The sequence below is a fragment of the Oryzias latipes genome, chromosome 20 (genome assembly GCF_002234675.1).
Source record: "Oryzias latipes chromosome 20, ASM223467v1".
Lineage (NCBI taxonomy): Eukaryota > Metazoa > Chordata > Actinopteri > Beloniformes > Adrianichthyidae > Oryzias > Oryzias latipes.
In genome coordinates, this window is record NC_019878.2 from 10,714,075 (window position 1) to 10,741,036 (window position 26,962).

The window sequence follows — 26,962 nt, forward strand, 5'->3', positions numbered from 1 at the left end:
ATACTTTCTGGTACTTATCTTGAATTAATTAAATGCATTTTCTTTAGTATGTAGTAAATAGTAAATACTTCTTCCATTCCATTAAAATCCAATTTCTACATCTGTTGGAACAAACACTTTTATTTCAAAAGCTAAGATGTAAAATTAGATAAGATATAAAATAGCTAAGCCATAAAGTTAGAAAATGTATCGATTGGTTATTACGAAATGATACGAAACTTCACAATTTTTGGAATATATTTTATTTACTAAAATAGATTTTTAATTTGTAATCCAGACTATTTTATCAGAAGGAGTTCAATTGTTTGTGAGAAGTAAAAAATAAATAAAAATAAGCAAAAAAACAAACAAAAGAAAACGCAGTGAAATTATTGAAGTGGTTATAAAAAATTAAACCTAATGGAAAAGCCTAAAGAATGCACTTTATTTGGCCTTTTCCCTTCTTTTGTTAATGTTTTATCACCTGCTATGTACTTGTATAATTTTGTTATAATTTGAGTTGTTGTTCCGGGATTTAAATCTTGTTATTCATCAATTTTAATTGGAGGGGGAAAAGGGAAAGGCTTTTATTTAATAAAAATAAAATTGTAGAAAGTGACGTATTTCCGTTAGAATAGTTAGCTTGATACTGCCGTCGCTACTAAACAAACATGGCTTGGCTACTTTTTCTAACAACGAACCTTTTGGATACGTAGGGAAACTTAGAGGGAACTATGCAGCTACGACTTGGGAACGTCATGTGCATGACACAACTGCATAGATGAAGAGCAGCTATAATTGTGTAGCTAGTTTGCTCGGGAAAGCTTTTTTGTGACCGTGTTTTGCACCAGTTAGCTCAAAAAGTGGCTAACTAACTTAAGCTAGCAAAATGGACCTTGGAACGATGTTGTACAATAACTTAAAGGATGTAACGTGGAGCACGACGTCTCTGCCGCTAGACCAGCTGGTCAGTGCGTACAAGTTGCCACAAATTGTCATGCTGGATAACGGTTAGTAACTTACTTCAAGTTTTATAGCTACCATGCTAGCCAGTTAAGGCTTCTGCTTATCAGCTCTAGTCTAAGCTAATGAAAAACAAAGATTCGCTTTAGTGCAATAATGCTATAAACTGATTGATATAAAAGCAACCTTGATGGTAATGAATAAGAATTTAGGTCATGAAGTAAAAACGAAAAGGCTATTTTGCTAATCAAAGGAAAACGCTGAAGGTGTAAAAAAACAACAACATTGCCTTCACAACATCATGAGTCCCCTAGTATGTCTACACTTTATTTAACTAGAAAGTGTCTTTGACAAAAGTTAACATCTACTTAGTTAAATTTGTGTTTTTCATTTCATAATTTAAATGTATAAAACATGCAGAAATTGTGTGGGATTATGTCTAATGGATTTTAAATTACCTTTTAAAATGTCTCTTTTAGCAGGTGATGGTTATCCATAATGTAATGTTTTGAAGTAAAAAGGCTCGTGTCCAGTACTTGATTCATTTTTAAAAAACTTTATTTGTAAGTTGAACATACATTTTTATGTGTAATTTCTGACACATTTATTTATTCAAATCTTAATATTTTCCTTTTCAGGAAGCAACTCACTGGATAGACTATATTATTAAAAGCTTCATCCAGACCTGATTGTATCATAAACTCTTTGTGTACTTTGGTTGATTGTTAAACTTCCTTTCTGCAGCTCAGTTGGTTGAGGGCCTCAGAGAAAACGACTACCTCTTGATTCATTCCTGCCGTCAGTGGACAACTATAACTGCTCACAGTCTAGAGGAGGGACATTATGTGATTGGGCCTAAAATAGAGATCCCAGTTCATTATGAAGGTAAGGAGCCGCCATGAAGATGGTGCTTCCTTTGAAATGGCTCTTTCTTATCTAAATTATTCATCGTGTATGCTTTCAAAAGTTTTCTGAGTGATTATTTTGAGAAACTGATGAACCACCAACTGCTTACTTCTCATGTGATGGCAGAAGCGATGGAAAATATCAGCACTAATCATTCGTGTTCTGCTTAGGCCAGTTCAAGTTGCTGGAACAGGACAGAGATGTCAAGGAGCCCGTGCAATACTTCAACAGTGTGGAGGAGGTGGCCAAAGCCTTCCCCGAAAGAGTGTACGTCATGGAGGACATCACGTTTAATGTTAAGGTACACTTTCCCCTTCCAAAGTGATCATTTTGATGAATAGGACCGAGATGAGCATCCGAATACTCAGATATACGCCATCTTTTCCAGAAAACTGTACCAATATTTGTGACGTGGAAATATAGTGGAATATATATAAAAAATAAATTATCACTGTAAAATACAGAAAAATGTTGGATTTTAAGTTTAAAAACTAAACAAACTGAATGGACTTCTGTCACAGGAAGTAAACAAATTTTCAGAGTAAAGTGTCAGAGAAGGTTCTCGTTTTCAAAGTAAAGCTATCAAGTGTTTTCTCAGATACAAAAAATGGGAGTAAAATTTTGAAATAAATTCTGAAAAAAACATTTTATTTAAAAAGTAGTTGATAATTTAAAGAAAAATTAGAATGAATAGGACATTTTAAAATATTATTAAAATCTTCTGTTCAGTTATGTGACGTACCAGAACATGTCTGCAAAATATTCATCTAAAGTGTGGAGGTTTTTTGTGTTTTCCACTAAAGATGAAAACAGTGAGTTAATAAAATATGTTTGCTGGAAACTCTGCTGTTAGTTTAGATTAAAGAACAGTTCCTATTTATTACAGAGTCACTTTTATTGAGGTGTTGCTGTGTCTTCATTTATTGTTTTCTTATCATCCATCTACTGGAACTTTAGTCAGCCAAACTCTGAAGATGGAAAAACTGTGGAGAACACTTCCAGGACTGGATGTTAAACGATCCAAAGCAACAGTGACGATTATGTTTTGTACACTACTGAATTTGACCAGGAAGGTTACAGAAAAACTTACACAAGTGTGACATTATTTAAAGTGACAAATACCTTTTCTTTCTTTTAAAATATTTGAGCTTTTATTTATGTTTTGCTGATTCTTGTATCCTGTTCTGAACAAATGTGTAAATGATGTTTATAGATCCAACAAAAACACGTACATGAGGCGACCATTCATTCATAATATATTAAATGGAAAGAATTGTGGTTTGATCTGTGAATCGTTGATCTAAGAAATGATCCACATCCCTAATTAGGAGGCATTTCCAGTTTTTTCCAGCAGCAGGACATGCTATAGCACGTCTATGTTCATAAAATGTTCATCTCTTTTTTTTAATAGGCATTACTATGAAATGATGTGTATCACGTTTCTTTTATTGTAGAGACTTCTACCAAAAATCACTTAGACCTGATTCTCTTAGAGTTCAATGGAAGTTGGTGGAACTGATGCCATGAATGTTTTAACTTGGTGTGGCCAGATGTTGGGAAACGTGGTAGTTTGGCAACTCTGAAGCACAATCCTCCATTTCCTTCGTCTTACTGAAGGGGGAACTGGTTGTTGTTTTCTGCTAAAGTTGTTTTAATTAAACCACCAAATGTGAAAGTCAGACCGCCCTTAACAGCTGCCAGCTTGCATTCCATGACTTCCTTATCAATACCACAATGCACCTGGAGTAAAAGCCCTCAGAGAAAAACCAGTCATGAAAAACACAGAAACAACTTTTTAAAAAGTGGTTTTAAACAGGCATTTCATAGTCTGTGTCTTTTTTTTGGTTGATTGCTCAATAGAAAGAAGCTGTTAACTAGTTTAGGTTAATGTTCTATAATTGTTTTTCTGTCCTAGATGGCTTCAGGGGAATGCAATGAAGAGACAGAAGTTTACAACATTACGCTGAGCACCGGTGATGAGCTCACATTAATGGGCCAGGCAGAGATCCTCTACGCCAAAAGCTCCAAAGAAAAATCACGACTAAACACTATTTTTAAGAAGATCGGGAAGCTTCACTCCATCAGCAAGATCGGCCGGGGCAAGATGCCGTGCTTGATCTGCATGAACCATCGCACAAACGAGAGCATCAGTCTCCCGTTTCAGTGCAAAGGCAGGTTTAGCACCTGCAGCCCGCTGGAGCTTCAGATGCAGGACGGCGAGCACACCATCAGAAACATCGTGGAAAAAACCAGACTCCCCGTCAATGTCATCGTGCCCAGCAGTCCACCCCGGAACCAGTATGACCTTCACCTCGTCCGGGAGGGTCACCGCTATAAGCTGGTCAACATCCAGACAAAGACGGTGGTTGTGTGCTGCATTCTGCGGAACAACAAAATCATTCCCTTCCATTTTCCCTTTCATATGGCCATGCCGAGGTTCATCGTCCCAGAGGAGCTTTTGCAAGGGGAGCTGTGGCTGGAGACAATGGTGCATCGCTGGTTCTCCTTCTGCCAGGAGCAGTTTGACATAGACGATTACTCCCGGGCCGTCCGGGATGTGCGGACAGACTGGAGCGACGACGTAAAAAGTCCCAACAAAGGCAGTGGGAATGGCACCTGCTCCGGAAGCAGTGGAGGCAACGGCGGTTCCAACGGTTGCAGCAGCCACATACAGATCCCCAACTCCTTAACGTACGCCCGCGATGAACTCACCCAGTCCTTTCATCGACTGTCTGTGTGCGTTTACGGAAGCAACCTGCACGGAAACAGTGAAGTTAACCTGCAGGGATGCATGGCGCTATGTGGAGATTGGACTCTTCTGCCCTCTGACGGCCAGTACTCTGAATCGGGAGAAAACGAGCACCTTTTCCCTGAGCTGCTGGATAGCACGACCCAACAGCCGACCTTCAACAAGCTGGACGGTCCGTATGAGGAGCTGTGGTTGGATCACTTAAGAGGACAGACGCCTAAACCCTCCTCAAGTGAAGGAATACGAGGTGTCAACAACGGCTGTCCTGTCGCAGCTCCACTGTCCTTCCCAGTCTCTTGTCCCGTCTGTCCTATAGCCAGTTTAGATGTGCCTCTTACTCCACCTCCTGTCCCACCCAAGTCTGAAGCCGTGAGTATTTTATGTTCCTACTTCAAGTTCTAGTTCTTACAGGCCACGTCAAAGAAAAAATCCACGCGTTTTTAAAACACGTCCATCAGAAAGTTCTTTTATGTACGAATTTTTCAGACCATAAGTTGCTCCGGAGTATAAGCCTCAGCAGCCGAAAAATACAAAATCCTATACGAGTCGTACTGAAGTATAAGTCACACTTTTAGGAGAAATTTATCTAACAAAATACGGGAACCATTGTTAATCAATCTCCACTGTGTCGTGTCTCCTGAACAGAATGTGTTCAGTTCACCAAATCTACAGAAATAATGCATCGCAATCAGATCTTTGTTTTCAATTTATAATACTGGACCTATTATTCTACAAAGGTTTGAAATTTGAGAGTTTAAACAATAAAGAAAAGTGTGAAAATGTTCATTTCTGGCTGAGAAAAGTGTGTAGTCAGGGGTGCCGTCTGGAAAATTAAAATTAAGACGACTACTTTGTGGATTTTACTTATCGCAATTTTTAGAACATAACTCCTACAAGAAACGTGGGAAAACAGATCCAAACAGGAAACATGTCCTTTATACCACCTTAGATCCCTGTGTGGTCTAGATGTTCAAACTCTATAATGAAACTTGTACGACTCACCGCCTGAATGACCAAGACTCACCAATGACAATATCTGGAAACTCCAGAGTCAGTTGTGGAAGGAAGGTCATAGGAGCAGATTGTGTTGAAATGATTAAGATTTAAATATTTATATCTGACTGGATCTGTCATCATTTTTCAGAAGGAGCCATCAGAAATTTTGTTATTTAAAAAAATAAAAATAAACTCCCCGGAGCGCCTGAAATTGACTGTTGGAAATGCAATCAATGTACGAGTAAAACCGTCTTTAAAGGATCTGTTTCAAAAAACTTTATTTAAAAAAAACACTTCCCAATAAAGGAAATCTGCTTCTGTAGTGTCACAGATGCATAAGAACAGCACGTCTGTCTGTTGGAGACGATGAGTGACATTTTTAGGTTGTGACACTCATCAATCCGACTGGGAGTGTTTGACGCTCAGCTTGATGCGATGATCACCCGCCGACAGCTCCAGGCTGGGGAACAGGTTTTTCACTCAGAACATTTGTAAAGAATAAAGCAAATTAGCGAAGGAGAAACACACAGTCCCATTCATGCCTAAAGAAATGACTGGAACGTTGTTCTCAGAATGCAAGTTTTCGCCGCACAAATGGTTTTCTCCGCCAGCAGTTAGTTAGGTGGCAGCTCCTTATCAGAACACAAACAATATTGTGTTTTATTACTGAAACATCAATTTAGTGTTAACTCTCTAAAAAACAAAGGGGATGCTTTTCTGTCTAAGAGAATAAAATGTTTTTTAAAAATATTTTAGAAGTTGTGCAACATTCTCTGCACTTTAAAGACCCACTCCAGACCGTGTTGCATATTTGAGTATTTCTTTTTTCCAATCATTGTGAATCAGGAGCAGACGGGAAAAATGCAGTTTAAAAAAGATCGTATTTGTGACATAGAAGATACGCTGGGCCCCGCCCCATTCTGATCCACGGACGTCTTTGTTTTCCTCGTCTGAGCTGGAATCTGGATCAAAACCGTACGTCTGGATTGCTCTGATATGGCTTGTCATTTTTCTGCTGCACTGATAATGTTGAGTTGGGGGTCCGAGGGGCTTTAAGCCAGTAGGGGATCAATGAACAGATGGGTGACAGAAAGAGGGGCAGGGGTTGTGCGGCGCTAACGGCCTCACCCACTACCGACTTTCTAATGAACTCCTGCTGCTCTGCAGAAACTGTGTTCTTGAAAACGACACCAGGTTTTTTATTTTTACAAAAAGCGTCATAACCATACTTAAAATACCACTGGGAACACTTTTAAAATAGATCAAAATATGATAAGAGTGATTCTTTAAAGAAGACACTGTTTGTTTGAACAAACCAAAGTCCAAATGCAGTTTGTGTTGTTTTTGTACGGTTTATCGTATCCAACAAACAGGTTTGCATTTTTGATATTCTTTCTCTGCGAGCAGATTTAGGTGCTAACTTAGCTTGTGAATCATTTTAAAGCGTAGAACTTGTTTGTTTTTCCCAGGCAGAGCCAGACGCTGTAGCATCTGTGTTTGCATTGATTTGTAGATGCTTGCCGTAGCTTTTAAAACATACATGGGTTGTGCCGTCTGTTAAAGTGCACTTAGTGGAAGCCACCGCGACTGCAGATCAGCTTCGTTCCAAAAAACGTTTCAGTATAAAAGTATTTAGAATGTACTTTAATGCCTTAAGCAGTTCTGCAAACAGAGCAGAGTCTTACCCAAGAGTTTGATCATTCTCTTTGTCACCTGCTTCCTTTGTTCCGCTTTTTGTTTTCAGAGCAAAAGCCAAATTTAGCCAGAAGGGTTTAAGCATTTGTGACAAATAGACGTAGCATCGCAGCAATCATTTGTGACTTCCTGAAAGTCAGTCAGAGGGTTTTTAAGTGTTTTAACAAAACAAATTTGTAGGTTGCTCATTTGTTTGTCCTTGTCTAACTTCATCTGTAATGTCTGACGAGGGGGTGACCGTGGTGTGAAGGTTACAACAGCCTTTAGCTGATGTTGATGACGTTTGATCTCTTTGTGACCTTCTACTAGCTTGATTTAGTAATCATTGCTGTGAGGTCAGATCCGGATCAGCTTAAAGTGAGGGAAAAACCAGCCTACCAGGTCCAGATTGACATCAGGTGAGGAAGGTTTTGGTGACGGCATCTCAGCGTCTGTGTGGCGCACAGTAGTGATAACGCTTTCCCACCGTTTGAGCGGAGATCCCATCACTATCACGTGTCACCGATGTCAATCGTGTCCCGGGGGCCAATGGCCTCAAAGTCCCGCCCACCAACGTACATTTAGGCTCATCTCAGAAAAATGGGAATCATTGATTGAAACTGTGAGGACTGACAGTGAAGGAGGGACGGAAAAAGTTAAAAATACAAACCAGCAGCTGTTACTGATAAACATTATTATTTATGTCACCAGGTCCATGGATGATTTAAATCCCTTCTTTGTTTTCTTCTGTTTCTATGATTTGTATTTGACTGTTTTTATCTTTTATTGTTATTGTTTCTCACTTTCAGCACTTTGGTTGCTTTGGCTTTTGAAAAGTGCCCTTATAAGTAAAGCTGAATGATGGATTTTTACTTTGTTTCTCTCTCCAAATTTTCCACATTTCTTTCAAGTTTTAAAATATAAATTTTCAAATTTACAATTTTATTTGTCATATTCGTAAAATTTAAATTGTTGACGTTGGAGTTTAAAACTGTTTTCAAACTTTTTGTCAAATTTACAATCTGGTTTTTCCTTCACTTTAAGCTGATCCTGATTTGACATTTGACCCCTACACTTTAACCTTTGACCCCTGGAGCTTCGATCAATGTAACTCTTCAACCGTTTGCGCAGTCACTGTAAATCAGCAGATTCTGTCTCATAGAAAACAGAGCAGAGTCTTCTTTGCTGCGTTATACGACACTTTACGTTAGCAATGTGTTGCATAACGGTACAAAGCCGATATTCTGCGTCAGAATTGGCCGATTGTGTACACAGGTGGAGTTTTACGGTTTGTGTATTAATTCTTTTTTGGGTGTCATCTCCTGTAGTAAAGGGTTCATTTGTGCTGCTTGTAGCTGATAAAGTCTGTCGGTGTCATTCCAGGTGAAGGAGGAGTGCCGTCTTCTGAATGCTCCCCCGATCCCCCCACGTAGCCTGAAGCAGCCGCCGCCGCCGCCCGCGACCATCCTGTCCAAGCCGCGGCAGCAGGAAACCCGCTCTCCAAGTCCAACCCTCTCCTATTATTCTTCAGGTCTCCACAGCGTGTAAGAACCGGCGCTCACACGTTACTTTATGCTTTCTTTACAATTTGGATTTAACCTCATGTCTCCCCCTTCCATTAGAAGCGGGCAAAGTGAAGCTGAGGGGGCGGATCCACAAGAGCAAAGCCTCGCCTGCTACCCGTGTAACTGGAGTAGATCCATGACGGAGCAGAGCGCCACGTCAACCGTCGGCAGTCTGCCGTCGGACGCGCCGTCGTCTCGTCTGTCTTGGCCGAACAACTTCAGCGGAGGAGAGTCCCACTGCCTGGAGGAGTTTCTCCCAGCCGACTGCAGGAGTTACTACAGCTACCCCAGGAAGAGAACCCCGAGCACCCCAAAGGTGTGTACCTCCAGCCTGGTGGACTTCCAGCGGCAGCCACGCAGCAGTAAGGACTCGCAGAAAGGCCTTCTGAGTCAGGCTCACACCAAATCTTCCAGCTTCAGTTCAGAAGCGTACAGAGGCAAACCAATAGAGGAATCGAACAGCAAGCAGAGCCTCTCCTGCCCCATCCTACCACCAAGGACGCCCAAACCCACCCCCACAGTGAAGTGTGCGGACTCACCCACAGAGTCGACGTGTGATGCTAAGCTAGAAACCTCCTCACCGGTAAAAAACGAAGAGCTTGTCTCCATCTCAGACTCATTAGTCGGGAGCTGCCAGTCCTTTCCCCCCGCTGCTCAGTGGCAGCCTCCTTCCTCCTTGGCTGGCATTTCCATCGAGGAGGTGTCCAAATGTCTGAGGTTCATCGGCCTCCCAGACGAGGTGGTGGCTCTTTTTGGGTCCGAAAAGATCGACGGGAACCTGCTCCTGCAGCTCACAGAGGAGATCTTAGCGGAGGACTTCAAGCTAAGCAAACTGCAGGTGAAGAAACTGCTGCAGTTCATCAACGGCTGGAGACCCAAGATTTAAGGCCACGGCTCTGAATAATGTAAAGTAGATACGCTATGCACACCAGGCCACAAAAAAGCTCTTTTTGTTACTTTATTTCGGGGGGTAACTTTTCAACAAATGGATTTGGCACTTTTATGAAGACATTTTTAAATCCTCTGAGTACTTTCTGTTCATTTTTTGTTTGAATTGTCAGCCTTCAAGTGTTCCTGCCATGAAACAAAGTCAACAAATGTGTTCGAATCTGCAAAGATGCGAAGAACAAACTATTGTTTTTTTTTGTTAAAGACCCACTCCGATCAACTTTTGATCGGTTTTCAAACTGTTTCCCAGCAGTCTTTTAACTATGAGTGTTGTTTTTTTTAGCCCAAATCTAAAAACCTGTGTTGTTTTCTACAGGACATAGTTTCTGCAGAGCAGCAGAGCAGCGTTCATTACTAATTCCCCTCTAAGCTGAGAGCAAAATGTTGACATGGAGCAACCCCGCCCCTCTTCCCCTCCCTATTGCTGACAGCTCTCTGTTCACATGCTCTCCCCCGCTAGCTTACAGCCCCTCACACCCCCCAACCTAACATTAGTGGTGCAACAAAAATGCAGATCCAGCTTCCAGCTCAGACGAGGAAAACAAGGACGTTCATGAATCTATTGGTCTGCAAGTGGATGCAGCAAAAGGGGGCGGAGCAGGGAGCTTGTGGCCCGCCAAATATCCTTATCAAACTGCATTTTTTCTTCTACTCCTGATTCACAACGATTTGAATGAAGAAATAATCAGAAGTGCAATTTTAATCTTAATTTCCTTTAAAATGGCTAAAACCAGAAACCCCCTTTTTGTCGGAGTGGGTCTTTAAAATCTGGGTCTGACTTGAAGTGCATCCCTGCTAATCGCCCAAATGTTTCTTGACGTGTTGCTGAAACATGAGCATTTTAACATGTGAAATGGAGAACACATAGTAGTAAAAGTGCTATTGTACAGTGGAGTCCAAAGGATGGACGTGACAGTATTTGTTTCTTTGTGGAGCCAGGGGCGCATAAAAACACCGTTCTGCTGGTGTCCTCTTTGCTTTCAGGCCTCAAAAATGTCAGTAAAATATTTGTGGTTTTTTCTTTTAAGGGCTTAAACCAATCCGTACAAGTAACGCTTCACTTTGCACTTGAAAGTAACTTGACTTCAGTTCCTGAAATGGTATGATAGAGCAGCGAAACAATGGATGGATGGAAAGATGGTGGCTTTGGATGAAAGCTTTATTGACAAACACTCTTCTAACAGCAGTGAATCTCCAAACGATTGTTTCCCATTGACGGCATATGAGAACTGGATCGAAGTAAAGTGGTTACTATGGGCGACGCCACTCTCACTGGGTCCACGTCTCATTTACAATCAACGGGTGGAGCCTGAAAACTCCTGAATCCGGGACTTCATGTGAGTCCTTCATGATGTAAAGGAACCGTTAGTTTTTTGGTTCTAAAGGTGAAAAAGTTGTAGGTAAACATAACTTTCCACTTTTTACTTTTGTCCAGGCAGAACCAATCCTCCACAATGTCGTTTGAACTCGAAGTACGCATCGTGCACTTTGGCCGATTTCTCTGAATTAGGAACCTTAAAGGATCAGTGTGCAGTGATCTACGAGGTTAGTTTGTTTTTAGCATAGTTTGCTTCAAAAAGCCTGTTTTTTTGCTGCAAAATAATCCATCTGAACACTAAATTACAATTTCTTTTTTTCATGTTTTTTTTTCATCATGATGTGCCTTTTACCAAACCTGCTACACGGGATGAGAACATGCAGCAAAAAAGCTACATTTGCTGCTAATTTGATTCAATGAACAAACGTGTTCAAACGACACCCAAAAAAATGCAATTTAACACTACGTTTTCAAACCAATGTCTTCTTCTTCCGAACGCTGTTACTTTAACTGATCTTTGTGCAGAGCCGAGCCGCTGAGGTTTTATTTTTGGTGAAAATACAACGGTACGTTTATGTCTTACCAGGTGTTCTCAATGGCAGTGGCTTTTCCACAGCCCTTAAATAATAATAAACTCGTCATGGTAACTGTTTTGAAAGAATTCGTGGATGTGCAAAGAAAAACAGGTTTAACTTATTTCAACCTGAGATCATTTTAGCTAAAACGAATATTTATTAACAAAGTCATTTTTTGGCCCTTTTTCTTTTTGGTGCAGTGATTTCTTGATTCGTTATTGACAGAATGCAGAATATGCACAGGTTTTAAGGGTTTGTTACATATTTTACTTGACATTTCTAAAAAAAAAAAGTTTTTTTATGTGATTTTTCTTTGATTACTAATGTTATTTTTTTTAAGTAAAAGAAGCCCTTTGATTGTTTTATACCCTGTTTTTTGTAAAAATCTACTAACGTTTGGAAATTACAAATGAAGGCATCCGTTTCAAAGCAAATTAATAATCAAAGTAATAAAGTAAAATTCTTTTAGAATGAAACCTTGAATGATTTCCAGCATGTTTTTAACTCTACACCTTAAAAAAGCTGGTTCAGTTGCGTTCAGGACTATTAAAACTGTCTGGAAATTCCTGTTACATTTGGTTCAACAGCATTACTGAGAAAATGCATTTATTTAATATTTTGCCATTTTAGTTTATTTTGTTTCCCTGTTTTTGATAAGTAAAATGTATTAACCAGTGTGTGTGTCATTTATGAGCAGTTGGATCACAAAAAGATATTATAAAATTAAATAATATTCAAACACATTTAGATTAGTAATTTTTCTATAAGAAAGTTTGTTTTTAATAAAAAAACAAACAAAACTTTTATTTTGAAATGTAATTAGAGTACAGTGTGGGATTTGTTAGAGGTTAAAGATTAAAATGTTAGATAATTTAAAGATTCAATAACATGACCATTACTTGCCCTATATTGATTTATTTTGTTTATGCCAATACACAAACACAAATATTTACCAAAACTGATTTGTGATCTTCACTGGTGTCCATGGATTACATGAAATCTTTCCACCTTTATCCACCTTTGTCATGGTAGGGAGAACACGTCAATGTAAGGGTGGGATCATCTAAGATAGTACAAGGGTTAAAGAACTACTTTTATATAAAAAAAATATATGATTAAAGCCGTGAGCGGCGTATGATCAGAAGGCGCGACCACCTAGGACAAGTTTTTATTTGTATCTGGTACTAGAGGTGCTTTTAAATTTTTTTTTTTTAAAAAGCCTCTTTCTTAGGTCAAAGGTCGACAAAACCCCAGGGGTTGTTTTAGACTTAAGCTAGCGGCACATGTGTGAAATGTTAGGAAAATCTTTTGGAAAAACGCAGAAATCGCTAAATCTCAGATTTTGGCACAAACAGCCGCCAAACCTTAGGTCATGTTGCCATCCCATAATGATTTCAAAACTTCCTTTGGATATCCCAGACGAGTGTTGCTGGTTTTGTTAGTAAATTGTAAGAAATTACGTGACGATTGTAATTAGTACTAAAGGTACTTTGTTTTTTATTTTTTTTAAATTGGGAGTTGGGTCATCTAGACCCACTAGACAGTGCTCTGAACCTTTTTTCTTCAATGATTTGTGATCTTCACTGGTGTCCATGGATTACATGAAATCTTTCCACCTTTATCATGGTAGGGAGAACACGCCAATGTAAGGGTGGGGTCATCTAAGATAGCAAAAGGGTTAAAAGACGCAAAAATGTTTCCGACTGCGTAAACAATATGTAAAAATTATTGTGAGGGTTTCTTTAATTTCTATTTACTATTTATTGATGAAAGCTGATTACTATATTTTGATAAAGTAACACTTACATTATTTGTATGACTCATAATAGCAAAATGTTGCCAAAAGTTAGAACTTAAAATAAAACCAAATCTTTTATTTTTTATTAATCTTTTGTCTTGTCAAACATTTGGCCTTCAGACATCAGGTGGGCCTTTTAAAAGGTCAACCAGCAATTTAAAGGGTCTATATCATGATGTGGTAGTTTTTTTTAATCAATGCTACTTTTTCCTTAGAGCTATAAAAGGTTTGTAGTTTTGAAATTTGTTTTTATTGGATCTGGCTTAAAAATTAATCAAATGACAGGAGTGATGGAAAAACAGTGCCATCTAGTGGCAACAGAGATAGTGCATCTGAATATTTCCCACTGAATGGGGACAATTGTGGGGTCACCTTTACATTTAAAGGGAGATTTTTTCTTTAATCTGAGAAAGTTTAGTTTTGTAGTATTGAGAAAGATTTGTGAAATTAGATGAGTGTTTTTAATGTCAAAATAAGACAAAAAGTAAATTTTTGTAAATTAGCTGACATTATATTGTCCATTTAAAAGAGTTAGCTGGTTTGAAGTTAAGATTATTTAAAATGACAAAAACACTTGTTGAAAGGATTCAAGTTTATGTATAAAATAAAGAATCTAAACACGGCTACAAAAGAGAACATCTTTACCTTTATTTGACTTTTTGACAAACGAACAAATCTGTATTCAAATCAAGTCATTTTTTCTAGAATTCATCATATTTTGGACCCAAGCATGAGTTTTTTGACTACAACAACCAGAGGAGAAAAGGTTAGATGTGTATTAGATCCAGGGTTCCCACCCGACATAAACTCTGCCGAGAACATTTGGATCCGTGGCGTGATCCAGGAGGCACTCCACCTGCTTCTCCACGGACAAACCTGAGGCTGGAAGCTTCGCTCGAACGTTGTGCTCCTCCGACCCCAGAGCTACCGCCTGCATCCCCGCGAAGGAGGCATCCTTCTCGAAACCCAGCTTCAGCTCCTCACTGATGAAAGAAACGTCATAAGACACACAAAAAAACATTTTTCAAACTAAACACAACTGTAACAGCACAACAAAGGCAATAAGAATTGAATAGCAAAGTGCTACAGTTTGGTTTTATCATACGAGGTTATAGCAGCCGGATTTGCCCCTTCCAGTTTTCTCCTGGCGAAGTTGACCTTCTGCAGCGGGTACCAGTTGACCTCTTTGGTGTTGACGCTGTCGGTCCACGTGCCTCCTTTCCTCAGCTGTTTCACCTCAAAGTTCTGTGTCAGATAAACATTTAGCAGCAGCTTTAACAAACAGGTTATTTCTTTAAGGGGGAATGATGCGACACAGGGATCGTTGGCCTTCCCTCTGCGTGAATGTTGTTCTGGACTTTTGGAAAAAGGTGGCATAGAGTGCAAAAGCTCCAAAAGTGCACATTTTATTAACATTTAAGGGAGGGAAAGGCCATGAAACTTTATTTAAAAATACTGTAATGACAAATCCAACTTAAGGAGAGGCGTTTGGTTACCTTCCAGTCCAAACAGGGTTCCTTAATGAACACGTCCATGGTGTTAAGCAGAAGGTCAGGCTCGGCCCGGTAGGCTCGGAGGGAGTGGACCATGATGCTCTGGATCAATCCGGACTCCTTCAAGGGCTGCATCAGATTGACAAACTGCTGAGTCAGCCGGAACGGCATGAGCTCGGGTACGGGGAGGAACTGAGGAGAGAACAGCAGGTGGTCAGTTACGGCCCACATGGTTCTTCTGGAACTATAAACTGGAAGGATCATTTCCTGTCTTAACTGAAGAAGAGACTGAACTTAACTGAACAGAATTGAATTTTTCTACAAAGAAAAAAGAAAAACTTTTGGACAAAAACATGAGAGTTCAAGAAGAAGCTATATAAAACGAACAAAATATTGAAACAAATTTGTCCAAAAATTCTTAGTTACTCCAAAAAAAGAAAAGAAGAAGAAAAACAACAACAAAATTGGCTGAAGATTTCTTTCCAGCGATCAAACATGTACATATTTACCAAGGGGCTGATTTTTGAGCCAAAACACACACATCACACACATAATGAAGACACAAACGTATACAAACCTGTGTTGTTGCAAGAGTGGAGTCAGCACCTGTGCTCAGGTAAGTGTGATGATTAACCCTGGAGAACCCATGAGCCATTTTTTTCTGAGCTTTAAAAGTCCATTTATTTTTGATTGTTTGTTCAATTAAGGGTGGCAACAATTAATAACGGCCAAAAAAAATGAAAAAAGTTCGAATAAAAAAAAAAACGTTTTTCAGATCAGTCAAATTGACCCTGTGGGTCCAAGGTTAAACGTTTATTAGAATGTGGAAGGTAAGATGGGTTGGCTTTAAGATGGGTCCCCGTTTTGTGCAGGGACTTTGATATGATTGGTCAGAAATGTAAAGTGGGCGTGGCTAGTGTGGAAGGTAAGGCTGTGTATGAATTCCCTCACTACTCCCTGGTTAGTACACTCTATAGGGCATTTGCTGTTTTATCGCCGTGTTAAATCAACAATTCCACATTTCCCAGAAGTCCCTGCAAAAAACCAGTGGGCATCGATGGGCAAATATAGACCACAATGCATTGGGTTTGAACGATTTTTCATTTGAAAAAAAGTGTGTGTAAATGTTTTTTTTTTTTATTACTTTCAGAAAACAGTGGATGAATTTTTGTAAAATGTTCACATTTATTATGGTTTTACTACGGATAATGGGTGACGTCATATTTGCGGCCTAAAGAAATATAAAAAGGATTTCTCCAGATTGAGTTGAAATCCCGGCATGTTTCAAATGAACTCACCTGTGTGGCAGAACCAAAAGCATGACCGAAGTCGATGCCAATCATGCCTCCAGTTTCCACATTGACCATGAAGTTGGAGAGGTGGCGGTCTCCGATGCCAAGAATCCAGTGACTGACACACAGCAGAGCATGAGAGCTGATGAAGTGGGATCGCAGGGACAGGAAGGCCTCAGGGCTGTTGCACATCCTCAGGAACGACCTCCTGCAGAGTGGAAACAACAGGGTGACTTTGGGTTCTCCGTCCACACGCGTGTTCTGCAGACAGGACTTACTTCAGCAGGTCCGCCGGCACGTGCTGCAGCACCTTCAGGAAGTTGTTCACGGCGTCGGCACGCTTGGCTCTCCTGTTTAAACGTTAAAACCTCTTAGAGTCCAAAATAAAAATCAAAAACACAACACGTCGCACAAACTTACTTGTATGCAAGTGAATAGAGTTTATTAGGATGTCCATCTGGTCCTGATTTAAAGGTAGAGAGCCAAGATGTGTAGATTTCAACAGGTCTGAAAGAGGAAAAGAAAGAACAAACAAAACATATATATATGTATTGCCTTAAAACATTAAAAAAAACATCGATGGAACTTTAATCTTCCCATTAAAGTCCCATTTTAATCACCTTTTCATCTTTAGTAAATGCATTCCTAGTAGTATATAAGATCTTTCTCAAACAGTATTTATTTTAGTCTGATTCACAGGTTTTAATCAAGAAATACTCAGAAATGCTATTTTAAGTTTCTTTATATATGTCCTCCGTCAGAAAATTACAAGAACACGTAAAAACACCATCAGAGTGGGTCTTTAAGGATCAATAACGTTTTTTGGAATTTAATATTAACCCAAGAGCACTTTCGCTGGGTGATTTTACCCCCCAAAAAAATGATTTGCATGAACTTCAATTTGTGAAGGAGTCTCTGTGCGATCACCAGGGAAGTCCCACATGTCCCAGGAATGGGTGGAACACAGACCAAGGTTCTGGCATCATTTTATTATTTTTTAGGTTAGGAATTTTTTGTTCTCAAATTCCTAATTTTTCTGTCATTTTTGAGGATTTTGTTTTTTAGGAACTTCCTTTGTTTTTCTTTATCATTTTGTTACACCTACCATAGTTGAAAATAAATCTATTTTTTATGATAAGTACTTTTTGTTGGGTAAAAACTACCCGGCAAAAGTGATGGTGTAGTGTTTTGTAGAAAAAAAAAAGTGTTCTCGGGTTAAAAGCTTCACAATTCTGTGAAACAAAATTGTAGTATCTAAAAGATTCTAAAAGATAAACGAACTTTTTGAATTTTGCTTTAAAGAAAAATGGATGCAAATATAGAAATCTGTCCTCTACTTACTTGTTCCTCGTCTTGTTCTCTTCCTCTGTCATTGTCTTGTATACAAAGTCCTTCAGAGTACAAGTGTTTTCCATCCATTCAATAAGACCAACCCTGGAAAAAAAATGTACATAAAGGAGTCTACGCCTGTTTGTTTGTAAAAGCAAATGAATAAAAAACAGGTTAATTATCTTTTATTTGGTTGCTAAACAGACCGGTGTACCTGGTGGTTAAAGGAATGACCTGATAGGTGTGCAGCTGCAAGCCTCGCTGCACGCACGCCGTGTCGTTGCTCAGCACAATGTTCATGATGGAGAAAAGCTGCTCGATGCGCTGGTCCTGCCGCAGGTCCTCCCCCCCTTTCACCAGAAAGGGGTGGTCTCGCTCGTCATCCCCACGGATGATCAGGCGTTTGGGATGGCGCATGGACGACATCACCATCACCTAGACGACACGGTTTGGTCACTTAAGCGTCCGGACCGCGTCTTCTTGTACGAACGGTTACAAACGTACCCTTTCATCGAAGCCCGTGATCTTGGCGTGATACTCGGGTAGAGGTTTGGATCTGCCGTCGTACTGACCCGGGACCTCCAGCTCATTGCTGAAGGAGTCAGCTTTGAACCCACTCAGCCAGGGGGAGTACTCCTTCAGGTTCCCCGGGGCCTTCGGAAATCCACGCATGTCTGCCACCAGATTCTCCACCTGTTTCATAAAGCCTGGGTCTCCCCTCTTCTCGAACAGCTTGCTGCCACCAGGTCCAAACAGCTCCTCCACTTTTTTGGAGAATTTCTGAAAATAGAATTATAATTATAACATCCTGCAAGGACCAGATTTATGCAATTTTTTTCAGCAAAATTGTTGCCTCCGCTATGCACTTTTACGTAGTCCCTGGAGAAAAAAAAATCATTATTTAACACCCCCCCCCCCCCTCCGAATAAATGATGACATCACAATAGGCGACATCATCAAAAAGATTTTTTATGGGCTCCAAAATAATTTCCAAACCCACTATCGAAACTAACATTACATTTTCTTACAATATGGTAATAGAAGCCTTTTATTCATACTCGCCGTCAGCTTAAGTCTGAGGCCACAGCCAAAGTTTCCTTGACCTTTGACCTTGAGGTTTCCACAAACAGGCCCACCTACACATTTGAACTCCTATAGGGGTTTCGATCTATCACCTCTTAACTCCTCGAGCATCATTGGGAAGCTACTTGGGGAAAAAATCGTGGAAGGTGTAGATTTTGAACGGCGTTAACGTGGCGAGCTTCCAAAACTGGCATTCCCCTGTTGCCCACACTTTTTTAAGGGATTATTGTGAAAGTGTAATAAATGACTTCCTGGTTCAAACTGAACGAATTGATAGAACCCAAAAGGAAGGAAATTAGGAAACACAAAAATGTACTTTTGCAGAATCTTCTAAAAACTACTTTGAACTGTTCGTCATGAAAAAAGGGGTTTTCCCATTTGATCTGCAATGGGGTTCCACAAACAGATGAAAGAATATACATTATTTTATATTATGGCTAAACTTATTAAAGAGTCGACACACCTAAAAATTCCAAATGTATGTGCAGAAAAAGCAAAAAGCAAAGCCCAAACAGACCTGGATGAACTTCTTGCGAAACCCTCCGTGGCCCTTAGTGTTATGGCTGCACAGCGCAGAGTGCATCTCCTCATACATGCTTCTCATCTTCTTCTTGGTGAAGGTTGGCTTCTCCAGTTCATTTCTCACACCTTCCCACCAGTCCTGCATGAGTTAAACATCAGCGCTGAAAGCTCCAAAGAAAGACTGCAGATGGACAAACTCTATCACTTACCCTAAAAATCATGTCAGGGTTTGTCAGCTGTTGCAGAGCGTCCACCAAGTTCTTCGCCGCTCCTCCTTTATCCAGAGTGTCCCTGAGCCTTTGGAGGCAAAAGCAGAAGAATGAATGCTGGCTTGATGATGAGTGGTTCTGATAAAACCTGGGATGAGCTACCGGTTGACAAATTCCTGCTGCTGGTGACCTGCAGCGGACTCCTCGAAGTGGAAACTCTCACTGCTGATCATGAGGGCGTAGACTAAAGCCTGGGGGTAGCTCTCTGCCAACTGCTTGATGCAGTGCTGCACAGCCACAGACTCCAACTTGTCCAGGAGAGCGACCATCTGACTGATCCAGCAGATCAGCATCCAGCACGGAACGGACGCCATCTGCAAAGGAAAGCTCAGACGTAACAGAATGCTGGATCGGGTCCATCCTGGAGTAACGTTGCATGCCAAAAAGAAAAAGAAATAAATGAATAACCCCCAAACATTTAGGACTCATACAGCAGTTATTTTCATTGGAATGAGGAGGTTGACCTCATTAGCAGCATCCTTGTGACATTGCTGAAATTATGCATTATCACTAAGGTCTGTGGGAACAACTGTAGCAATAAATCCATATTTGGAGAATAAACTTCTGGTCTGTTAAATGCAGCTTGCTTTTATTTTGAAGTCGAAGGCTCTTCTTCTGTTTCCTCGCGGGCTTTTTTTCTGCTAAAAGTACATTTCCAAATATGTTGTTTTTTGTTTCCTTTGGGGGTTTTCCAATCCAGTGGTCGCTGCAGCCGCTTTAATTAAGAAGCAGATGGATTTTGGACACGACCGACTCGACACGAGTCAAGAACGAGTCGGATCTGGTGGAGAGAATCCAGTAGTTTTTTCAAAATAAAACTTTCTTCAGAATCAGATTAGAAATGAAACGGAAAAATGTAAGTTGTGTTTTTATTTTTTTTCCCTCTGCGGCCCGATACCAACTGTCTCACGGACGGGTAGCGGTCCACCGCTTGGGGGGGGGTTGGGACCACTGCTCTAAAAAACAACATTATAAGTCTGACTAACTGTTACATTTTGATGCAGCTATAAATGGTAAAGTAGATTGAAAGTATGTATTTCAAGTAAAATGACAGTTAAAGTTCAAAACAATCAAACCAAATCATCGGTGCCGACCTCTTTGGTCATGAGGTCCAGCGTCTCGGAGCGATACAGCTCGATGATCTGCAGCAGGCGTGGGAACCGGAGGCGAGCCTCCTCAGAGCTCAGCCTCAGGGCTTTCAGCGTGCTCTCCACGACATGGACCGGCAGATCCAGAAGGGCTGGGAACTCGCTTACTGCAAGACAAGCAGACAAACAGAGTCAGGACCCTTCCTCCAAAGGGTCTCCTTTGACCCATTTAATTGTTACACATTCCCTCCCCCTACACACCAAAGCCCAATAATACCTATTTGCTTTATAAATAAAATTTAATTTAATAATACTTATATGGTCACACATACAGCAAATAGATAGACACTGACATCTTCATAGCACTAACTGCAGCAAATGCCTGCTAGAAATGATTTAAACTTCTTAGGATCCATCCCATCTTCATCCAACAGTGGCTGGGTTGACTCCAGCGGTTCTGAAGATCTCAGGATCCAAAAGCAATGTCAGAAAATGTATTTTTGCTTCATAAATGGCTCGATGCCTGCAAAGTTCTTTGATAAATGTACTAAATGAATTGTGTTCTTCACCGTTGCCGCTCTGCTCTTCTTCCCTCAGCAGTTTGTCGCAGAAGTTAGCCAAGGTCATGTACGTGTCTGTGACGCTGCTGCTGTCCACAAAGTCCTGCGAGTAAGACTGCTGCTCCTCGTCGGCCTTTCTGGATGCTTCCCGCAGCAGCTGCAGGGCTTTCAGCTGCAAAGCCACCTCCACCTCCTGCAGGGAAATGCCACACATGCAGACGTTCGAGTCAATCTAAAACACCTCGGCTCTAGGAATGAAGGAATAAATGTGGAACATCAAGTATCCACAGGAGGCTGCAAATCAGTCTGCTTGCATTTGTGTAAAAATTATCAACATTTTAAACAAAAATATACACACTTATGGGTTGATTCACATTGAAAATGTTTGTTAAAATTTGTTTCGGGAGACAATTTTAATCCAACACTTATTTTAATTTTAACCCCAAGCAGAAATGTAAAAAACGCCTTAAATCCTCTTTAAAATACTGATGGGTCATGTGACCAAATCTTTTGTCCATCTTCTCTGAAAAAAAGAAAAGAAATCACCACATATTGTTCATGTTTATTATTATTTAAATTTTAAATTCTGCAATAAAAGATACAAATACAATTCTTAGCTCAATGTTTATTAAAAGTGAAAAAACTGTAAAACACTAAATAATAGGATCCCTTAAAAGACTAAAATAGACATGAACAAGGAGTAGTTATGTGTTTATGAGTCTCTATACAACATTTATAATAAATAGCATTTATAGTTGTCTTATAAGTGTTAATTTGCTGCTTATAAAAGTATATGAGACATTTTTCAGCATTTGCAGGTATATCACTAATACCTTAAAGATGGTATTAAGACAGTTATAAAGGGGTAAATAAATAGGCCTTGTAAAGATAAATACATTGGTCACGCTCTAGATAAGGGGCTGCAAAACAATCAAACTATTAAGAAAGATGCAGTTATTATAATTAATCGCTTATATGCAATTGATTAAAACATATAATGCATTTGTAAGACATCTATAAATGCTAATAAATGTGTTCTAAATGCCCTATAAAGGATTACAAATACATTACTTATGCTAATTCATGTCTTATAAATGCTAAGAAACTGCTTTTTTAATGTCTGATATGTTCTTATAAATGATTATAAACACATTACCATTTCTCATCTTTGTCCTATAACTAAACTATTGGGAAATTCTGTGAAGCTTTACCAAACACAAAACTGGTGTACCTTTGGACGCACCGGCGAGGAAGTACTTCCTGAAAGCCAAACAACTTTCTCTGATTTTTCAGCTTCCAGAGCGTCAAGGACTGACGGACTTCTGCCTACAGCTGCAGCCAAGATGTGGAAAGACGTTCCCTGGAGTATCTTCTGGTATCTTAACACTTTAGCTGCTGCACTCTGACAGTCAGACTCAATGTCCTCTGGTGAGAGAGAGAAGTGATAGGACACCTTTCAGCTCATTTCCCTCAGTGGGAGCCTTTTATAAAGCCTTCCTTCTTACCGAGGAGCGGGATGGTCTTCAGCATGGTACTGATCTGCTCCACGGGACCCTGAGTCTGGCTGCGTTTGTGGCTGAAGCTGCTGAAACAGTGGACCCACTGCAGCAGCCAGCTCCTGTTCGCTTTGGCTTCTTTGTGAAGCTCCTTCAGAAGCTTCGTGGCAACTGGGAAGTTTTTCTAGAAAGGTTTGCAGCACACAATGAAGCTGAGAAGGTCCACCAGAACAGAAGGTCTACCCAGAACCCCTCAGGTGTTCACCTGCTTCCATGCGCTATCCGCCATGTGTAGCTTCATGCTGAACTTGCACTCGCTGACCACGGCCTCGATGTCGCTCGCCGGTTCTTGCGAGTCGCCCACCTCCATGCTGTCACTGGAGGTGTGGCCTCTCAGCTTCTCCATGATTTTGTCTAAGAAGAAACACCTGAACCAAAAGACTGAAACTGAAGGCGTGAGGGTTCTTAAGACTCGTAAAGCATTTGTTTTTTTACTTACCGAGATGTGATGATGTCATCCCACACATTCACTGGGTCCACTTTTGCGTCAGGGTAGCGGTCGGTCCATGATCTGACGAGCCGCTTAATGGAGCCCACAGACACTAAAACAGTGAAAATGTATTTTTTGGTAAAAGTACTGATCTCTGATTTGCTATATCTTTTGTCTGAGATGCAAGATGAAGACACCTTCTCCTTTCACAAACATCAGAAAGTCCTGGATCTCAGTCAGAGCCTGCACCGACTGCAGGACGGTGAGCCGACTCTGCGTCAGCAGTGTGTCCACACTGGAGTAACTCTGCAGGGAAGAAATATTTCAATGAGTAAAAATGTGTTGATTTAAGAGAGAACTGGTCATGGGGGGGAAAGAGCGGATCGTGCCTCCATAAACAGCTGCATGCTGAAGTTGGTGTAGTATTTGGAGCGGTCGTAGTCCTCCTGCAGGATGTAGAGCAGGCTGAGCTCCTGGCTGTAGCGGCTCTCCAGCAGCTTCTTGCGCTCCTCCACCCTCATGGCTTGGTCGATGAAGGTGAGAAGGGTTTGGTTCCTCTCACCCAGCTGCAGCTGCTTCAGCATGCTTCGAATCATGTGCTGCAGATACATGTCCTAACCAAAACATAGTTTAAATAATAATAATAAATACAGCAGGTGTGCAGGACAATGCAATCTTTCAAATGCTGGTACCTGATAGAGAGGCTCTGACCACATCCTCTCCAGGTTGGGCGGAGTGTTTTCATCTATGGAAACAGTGGAGCAGTACTGCAGTGACTTCCACTCAGTCAGCTGATTGTAGGCCTCCATGGCAGCTATTTCCCAGAAGTCCTTTTCGGAGTCGGTGGGTTCCCCGTCCGGCCAGTCTTCTGTGTTTAAAGCCTGTCGGAGAGGAAGCACAGATTAGAATTGCAGTCTAAATGAGACTTGGTGCCCGCCCCACTAGAGCCGCCCACCTCGTTATAAAGCTTCACAGCTTCTGCAAAGTCCGTGTTAGCCTCGGCTTGGAGTGCAGAGCAGGTAATTGATTTGGTCCCAACCTTTCCACCGAAGATGCCGCGAACAACGTCATAATCCTCCAGAGAGCGGTACAGCCTGTAACAACCCCAACCTACCATTAACGATGCAACAAAAAAGAGCTGTCCAATAAAAGGTTTCAGTGGTAGCGCTGTGCTTAAAATGAGCTGCATTTTCATGCTTTTAAAAGATCAGATCAGTGGTGTTCAACCCAAAAGGCTAAAAGTGATCAAATTTAAGACTGCAGTCCAAATTCTGTCATGAAAAAACTCAGCTTGAAGGCGGTTAGTGCTGCTCGCATCCCCAATCCATGGCTGAATGCCAAACATTCACATGTGCAGAAGGGAGCTCCGTCGTGGTCACAGTGGAGCCTGGCTCCATTTTGCTCCGGCAGCAGAAGCAGCCCCAGTAAACGTTCTTTTTTTTAAAAAGTGTATGTACTTTATTTAACATGCTAACGTGATGCTAGGAGCAGGAAATCCTGGTTATTTAGAGAAGAACAACCACAGACCTGAAGGGAAGTCTGAACACCCTAATGTTTTGAGTTTCCACCTTGCAAGTTGGATCCATTTGTTGGTGTCTGGAGGGATTTCTCTGCGGCCTCGTGAGCGTTTGGCGGGACGCTCGTCCGGCCCATCGGCGTGCAGCAAGCCCTCCTCCAGTAGCAGGATGCCTGATGGCTGCTGGAGACTCATGAGGCACGTGGTGCTGATGGCTGACGGGTTGATGTGCTGCAGCTCTTTGTGCTGATAACACATTTCCTAATAAAAATAAGAAGAAAATCGGCTGTAAACTCTGTTCACATGCTCTCCGGCTATTTAAGACCCTCACAACCCCAAACAATTTTTTTTATCTACTACTGATTTAGGATTTGAATAAAGAAATACTCAGATATGCAATTTTAAGCGTAATTTTCTTTATCTACGTTCTCCATCATAAGAAAAAGGCCACAAGAACATGTTAAAAACAATATTTTCATCAGAGTCTGACATTAAACTGCTAACATTATTAGATCTTCAGGGTTCAGTTTCCTCATCCTTTAGTAAAGAAACATTTCTTTTTTTGTTGGTTTTTGGAGGTGATTCTCCATTAGGGTGGAGGTGAAAGCCTTCTTATTATCTGCATCTTCCTTGCTGCTTATGATTACACAGTTTTTCCATCATACAATTGTTTTTTTTAAGCTTTGCGTGTTCAAGTGGCAGACTTCAATGAAAACTTTATTTAAATGCACGTTTTGGGCTTGTGAGCTCAAAACTCTTGTGTTCACGCATTGCTACGCACGTTTCTACGACTGTTTTCAGGCTCTATGTACTAGTGCAGCCGTGGTGCAGTGGTAGGGCGGTCGACTTCTGATTGAAAGATTGCAGGTTCGATTCCCACCTTGCACGCCCATGTGTCGAAGTGTCTTTAGGCAAGACACTGAACCCCACTTTGCCTGTGGTGGAAGGCTGGCACCAGTCTTCGGCAGCAGAGCCGCCACCAGAGACTGTAAAGCGCTTTGGGCCTTCGAGGAAGGTAGAAAAGCTCTTTACAAGTATACGCCATTTACGTATTAATTGCACGTTGCAAGTTAAACCAGATTGAAATTTGACCAATCAGGGCCTTGGATTTGATAATGACGTATGGATGGCGTCCCTCTTGATTCAAGTTCCAACCGTTTTAAAATTGATCATGTAGGAGATATGGATAATTGCGGTTGTGCCCGTCACCATGGAATTCTATGACATCAAGTCTTTCATATATCGGAATAGAGCTGCGATAGAAAAAGCCTGGAGCAAGATTCCAACTGACACGTGCTAGTACCAGGTACGAACAATTAAGAGTGAACACACAGAACTTCAGGAATGCACTAAACGCTCGCTGTGTACTTAGCATTTACTACACTGTTTGATATTCAGTTCTTTTGCCATCCCTTGAGCCAGGTCATGACCGCTATGATTATTGACTCAAAACTCCTTAAACCTTGGGAGGAGACTTTCAAGGAGCCTCTCACCTGCACACATGCTATGAACGGAGGGAAGCAGAGAGTACTCTCGCTCAGGAAGGAGTTCATGTTGCTTAGCAGCTCCTCTTTGATCCTCCTCCTCTCGTCAGGATCGCGCTGTTTTTCCATTTCTTTGAGGATGCCAGCAAACAGGGAGCTGAAGAGATTTTTGGCTAAAATTGGGTCTCTCTATATGAGATAAAAGAGATGGATTTGAACATTTGGATTTTGAGTCTGCATTTGTGTAGGCATTCAAACAAAAAGAATCACCTGTGCAAGAGCTTGAAGTGGAGTGATGAGGCTGCTGTACGGGATCTGGATGTCTGGGAAGTCACCTACTCTGTAGTTACGATACAAAGTCACCTGAGCTTCTTTTCGCAGCCTCTGATCAGCTTTATCCTCCTGTTGGGTGAACCCATTTTAAAGGATCATAGATGAATCGAGTTCAAAATAAATGGAGCAGAGAATGATTTATTTTCGCCAGTTAATTACCTTCTTCTGACGCTGCTGTTGAATCTCTTTTTGTGCGAAACTCAAGCTGACTTTGTCCTGGTCCTTGAGAAAACGGCGCCTCAGTCTTAGGATGTTACTGCGCTGCTCATTTTCAGCTAACAATAAATAAAAAATAAACCTTATTTCAGCAAAGACATCATTTGAACACCTTAAATCATGGATGAGGAAACGTTTTTACTTGTGGACCACAAAGGGTTCTAAAATAAGGCAGTATGTGTGGGGTGTTTTGGTAATCCACTTCAAAAGAGAAAGAAATAAAATAGAATGTGGACAGTAATATACTTTCATTTTGATTGAATCTCTCTCTCTCTCTCTGTTCTGTAAAGGATGACTCTAGTGCTGAATTTTTTGAGTTT

The 26,962-nt window shown here is 40.8% G+C and overlaps 2 protein-coding genes and 1 long non-coding RNA gene across 4 annotated transcripts in view; 2 read left to right on the forward strand and 1 right to left on the reverse strand.

Moving 5' to 3' along the window:
* Nucleotides 1-326: 326 nt before the first annotated feature.
* Nucleotides 327-10,269, forward strand: garem1 (GRB2 associated regulator of MAPK1 subtype 1). Of its 2 annotated transcripts, none has more exons than XM_023949949.1 (6): nucleotides 327-989; nucleotides 1,687-1,827; nucleotides 2,019-2,149; nucleotides 3,764-4,966; nucleotides 8,651-8,811; nucleotides 8,893-10,269. In XM_023949949.1, the coding sequence occupies exons 1-6, from the start codon at nucleotides 869-871 to the stop codon at nucleotides 9,716-9,718; spliced, it is 2,583 nt and encodes an 860-aa protein (XP_023805717.1). In that variant the 5' UTR covers nucleotides 327-868; the 3' UTR covers nucleotides 9,719-10,269. The 2 variants fall into 2 exon arrangements, with proteins under 2 accessions (XP_023805717.1, XP_004080975.2); XM_004080927.4 differs by having other exon boundaries at nucleotides 344-989; nucleotides 8,890-10,269.
* Nucleotides 10,270-10,400: 131 nt separating this feature from the next.
* On the forward strand, nucleotides 10,401-12,348 carry LOC105356660. The gene is made up of 2 exons (XR_910761.3): nucleotides 10,401-11,117; nucleotides 11,216-12,348. It is a non-coding gene; the product is annotated as an uncharacterized LOC105356660 (long non-coding RNA).
* A 1,747-nt stretch (nucleotides 12,349-14,095) lies between these two features.
* The window catches only part of prkdc (protein kinase, DNA-activated, catalytic polypeptide), a 49,293-nt gene continuing 36,426 nt past the window's right edge, over nucleotides 14,096-26,962 (reverse strand). The window contains exons 60-85 of the mRNA XM_011488768.3: nucleotides 26,586-26,701; nucleotides 26,364-26,495; nucleotides 26,103-26,282; nucleotides 24,662-24,870; nucleotides 24,049-24,187; nucleotides 23,786-23,974; nucleotides 23,483-23,707; nucleotides 23,291-23,399; nucleotides 23,103-23,205; nucleotides 22,869-23,031; nucleotides 22,613-22,787; nucleotides 22,339-22,532; nucleotides 21,117-21,300; nucleotides 20,554-20,714; nucleotides 19,562-19,773; nucleotides 19,400-19,487; nucleotides 19,186-19,329; nucleotides 18,090-18,365; nucleotides 17,800-18,020; nucleotides 17,598-17,690; nucleotides 16,677-16,763; nucleotides 16,535-16,606; nucleotides 16,263-16,464; nucleotides 14,968-15,156; nucleotides 14,577-14,716; nucleotides 14,096-14,454 (exon numbers count right to left, since the gene is read on the reverse strand). Coding sequence (XP_011487070.1) covers nucleotides 14,250-14,454; nucleotides 14,577-14,716; nucleotides 14,968-15,156; nucleotides 16,263-16,464; nucleotides 16,535-16,606; nucleotides 16,677-16,763; nucleotides 17,598-17,690; nucleotides 17,800-18,020; nucleotides 18,090-18,365; nucleotides 19,186-19,329; nucleotides 19,400-19,487; nucleotides 19,562-19,773; nucleotides 20,554-20,714; nucleotides 21,117-21,300; nucleotides 22,339-22,532; nucleotides 22,613-22,787; nucleotides 22,869-23,031; nucleotides 23,103-23,205; nucleotides 23,291-23,399; nucleotides 23,483-23,707; nucleotides 23,786-23,974; nucleotides 24,049-24,187; nucleotides 24,662-24,870; nucleotides 26,103-26,282; nucleotides 26,364-26,495; nucleotides 26,586-26,701 — 4,208 coding nt within the window. The 3' untranslated portion in view covers nucleotides 14,096-14,249. The remainder of the gene's footprint in view (nucleotides 14,455-14,576; nucleotides 14,717-14,967; nucleotides 15,157-16,262; nucleotides 16,465-16,534; nucleotides 16,607-16,676; nucleotides 16,764-17,597; nucleotides 17,691-17,799; nucleotides 18,021-18,089; nucleotides 18,366-19,185; nucleotides 19,330-19,399; nucleotides 19,488-19,561; nucleotides 19,774-20,553; nucleotides 20,715-21,116; nucleotides 21,301-22,338; nucleotides 22,533-22,612; nucleotides 22,788-22,868; nucleotides 23,032-23,102; nucleotides 23,206-23,290; nucleotides 23,400-23,482; nucleotides 23,708-23,785; nucleotides 23,975-24,048; nucleotides 24,188-24,661; nucleotides 24,871-26,102; nucleotides 26,283-26,363; nucleotides 26,496-26,585; nucleotides 26,702-26,962) is intronic.